Source organism: Echinops telfairi, unplaced genomic scaffold (genome assembly GCF_000313985.2).
Source record: "Echinops telfairi isolate 266 unplaced genomic scaffold, ASM31398v2 ScPeMD7_70;HRSCAF=299, whole genome shotgun sequence".
Taxonomy (NCBI): Eukaryota; Metazoa; Chordata; class Mammalia; order Afrosoricida; family Tenrecidae; genus Echinops; species Echinops telfairi.
The window spans coordinates 5,305,823-5,307,335 of NW_022103968.1; the positions used below are offsets into that span (position 1 = coordinate 5,305,823).

General features: G+C 57.4%; 1 protein-coding gene across 1 annotated transcript in view; it reads right to left on the reverse strand.

Moving 5' to 3' along the window:
- Positions 1–1,511, reverse strand: part of LOC101653217 (BRCA2 and CDKN1A interacting protein) — a 7,999-nt gene extending 6,488 nt beyond the window's left edge. Inside the window, exon 1 of the mRNA XM_004700876.2 lies at positions 1,356–1,511. Coding sequence (XP_004700933.1) covers positions 1,356–1,511 — 156 coding nt within the window. The remainder of the gene's footprint in view (positions 1–1,355) is intronic.
- Positions 1,512–1,513: the final 2 nt, after the last annotated feature.

Genomic DNA, 1,513 nt, shown 5'->3' on the forward strand with positions numbered 1-1,513 from the left:
CAGCTTGATGACCTCATTTGGAGGCACAAAGGAGATAAATAGCTCGCTGGAGGCAGGACACGGGCTCACTCCCTGGTAGACAGTGTATCTGACAAGACACATGGAGCTAGGCTAGTGTCCTGAGCTGGAGGAGCCACATGGAGACCCCTGCCAGCGCTGACCTCCAATCCACTGGCCTATGATCTTCCTGCATTTGGTGCCATTGCATGTGTTTTGTGAGTCTGAAGAGGAATTTACAGATTGGTATCAGACATACGGGCTAATATTGGACTTATGGACTTGAACTGGACTAGGCTGGGATATTTTCTTAATGTACAATTACTCTTTATCTAAAGTTCTTATACACACACATGTCTATGAATTTGTTTCTCTAGTCCAGGGGTCCTCAAACTGCGGCCTGTGGGCCACATGCGGCCCGCTGAGGACATTTATCCGGCCTGCCGGGTGTTTTTGCCTCCCACTTTTTTTTTCTTCAAAATAAGACATGTGCAGGAATTTGTTCATCGTTTTTTGTTTTTTTTTAAACTATAGTCTGGCCCTCCAACGGGTCTGAGGGACAGTGAACTGGCCCCCTGTTTAAAAAGTTTGAGGACCCCTGCTAGTCTACCCAGACTAACCCAGGCAGGTGTGAAATAGCAAGTCCTGGCTGAAGTCAGCTCACCAGACCAGCAAGCTGAAGCAAGGGGGAAGATGGCCCCAAACAGATCACAAACTGCCATTGTTGGGGCCTTGAACTTACTCCTGGGAAACAATTAAATCCCTTTCCTGTTGCTTTTCCATGTGCTCACATCACCGGTGGCAATGGCACCCACCTAGTGGCCGCTAGATGGGCACACTGCCCAGCACCTGCTCCCACCTGTCCGGCGGCCTCGAGAGCAGCCCCGCTGGTACACCTGCAGGATGCACCTCATTGCACCGTGGTGGACAATTCTGCCTACACGGGTCACACCCTGGCTGCCCCCTCGGACGACAGGCAATGCCAGAAGCTGGGCACCCCGGGGCTGTGTGTGGCCCTTAGCCAACCTCCAACTCAACCCAAACCAAGCACAGGCTTATAGTCCACAGCACCCCGCCCCGTCCGTGAACTTCCGAACAATCGACCACGGCGCCCGGCAGAGTTCCGGAGGCAGGAAGCGGCCGGGAGCAGGGGCGGGTGGCGCCGGGCGCCCAGGGGGGGCGGGGCCGCGAGCTACGTCACCAGACACACGGACGCGAACGGGCGCCCTCCACTTTCACCCAAACCTCAACCAGCCGTCCACAGGGGCCGGAAGCGCTCTTCCGAGGCGCGGCCACGTGGCTCGGACGGCCGGTCTCTTCCCGGATGTCCACAAACTGGAGGAGCGGGTGCCGCTCACCTCGCCCACGACGTCGTCATCGTCACTGTCGCTGGCCTCCTCTTCATCCTCTTCCTCCTCCTCGACTTCCTCTTCCTCCTCGTCGCGCGGGGCTGGGGCGCCGGGCGGCCCCGGGACCCCGTTGCCTAGCGCTCGCCTCTTAGGCCTGGAAGCCATGC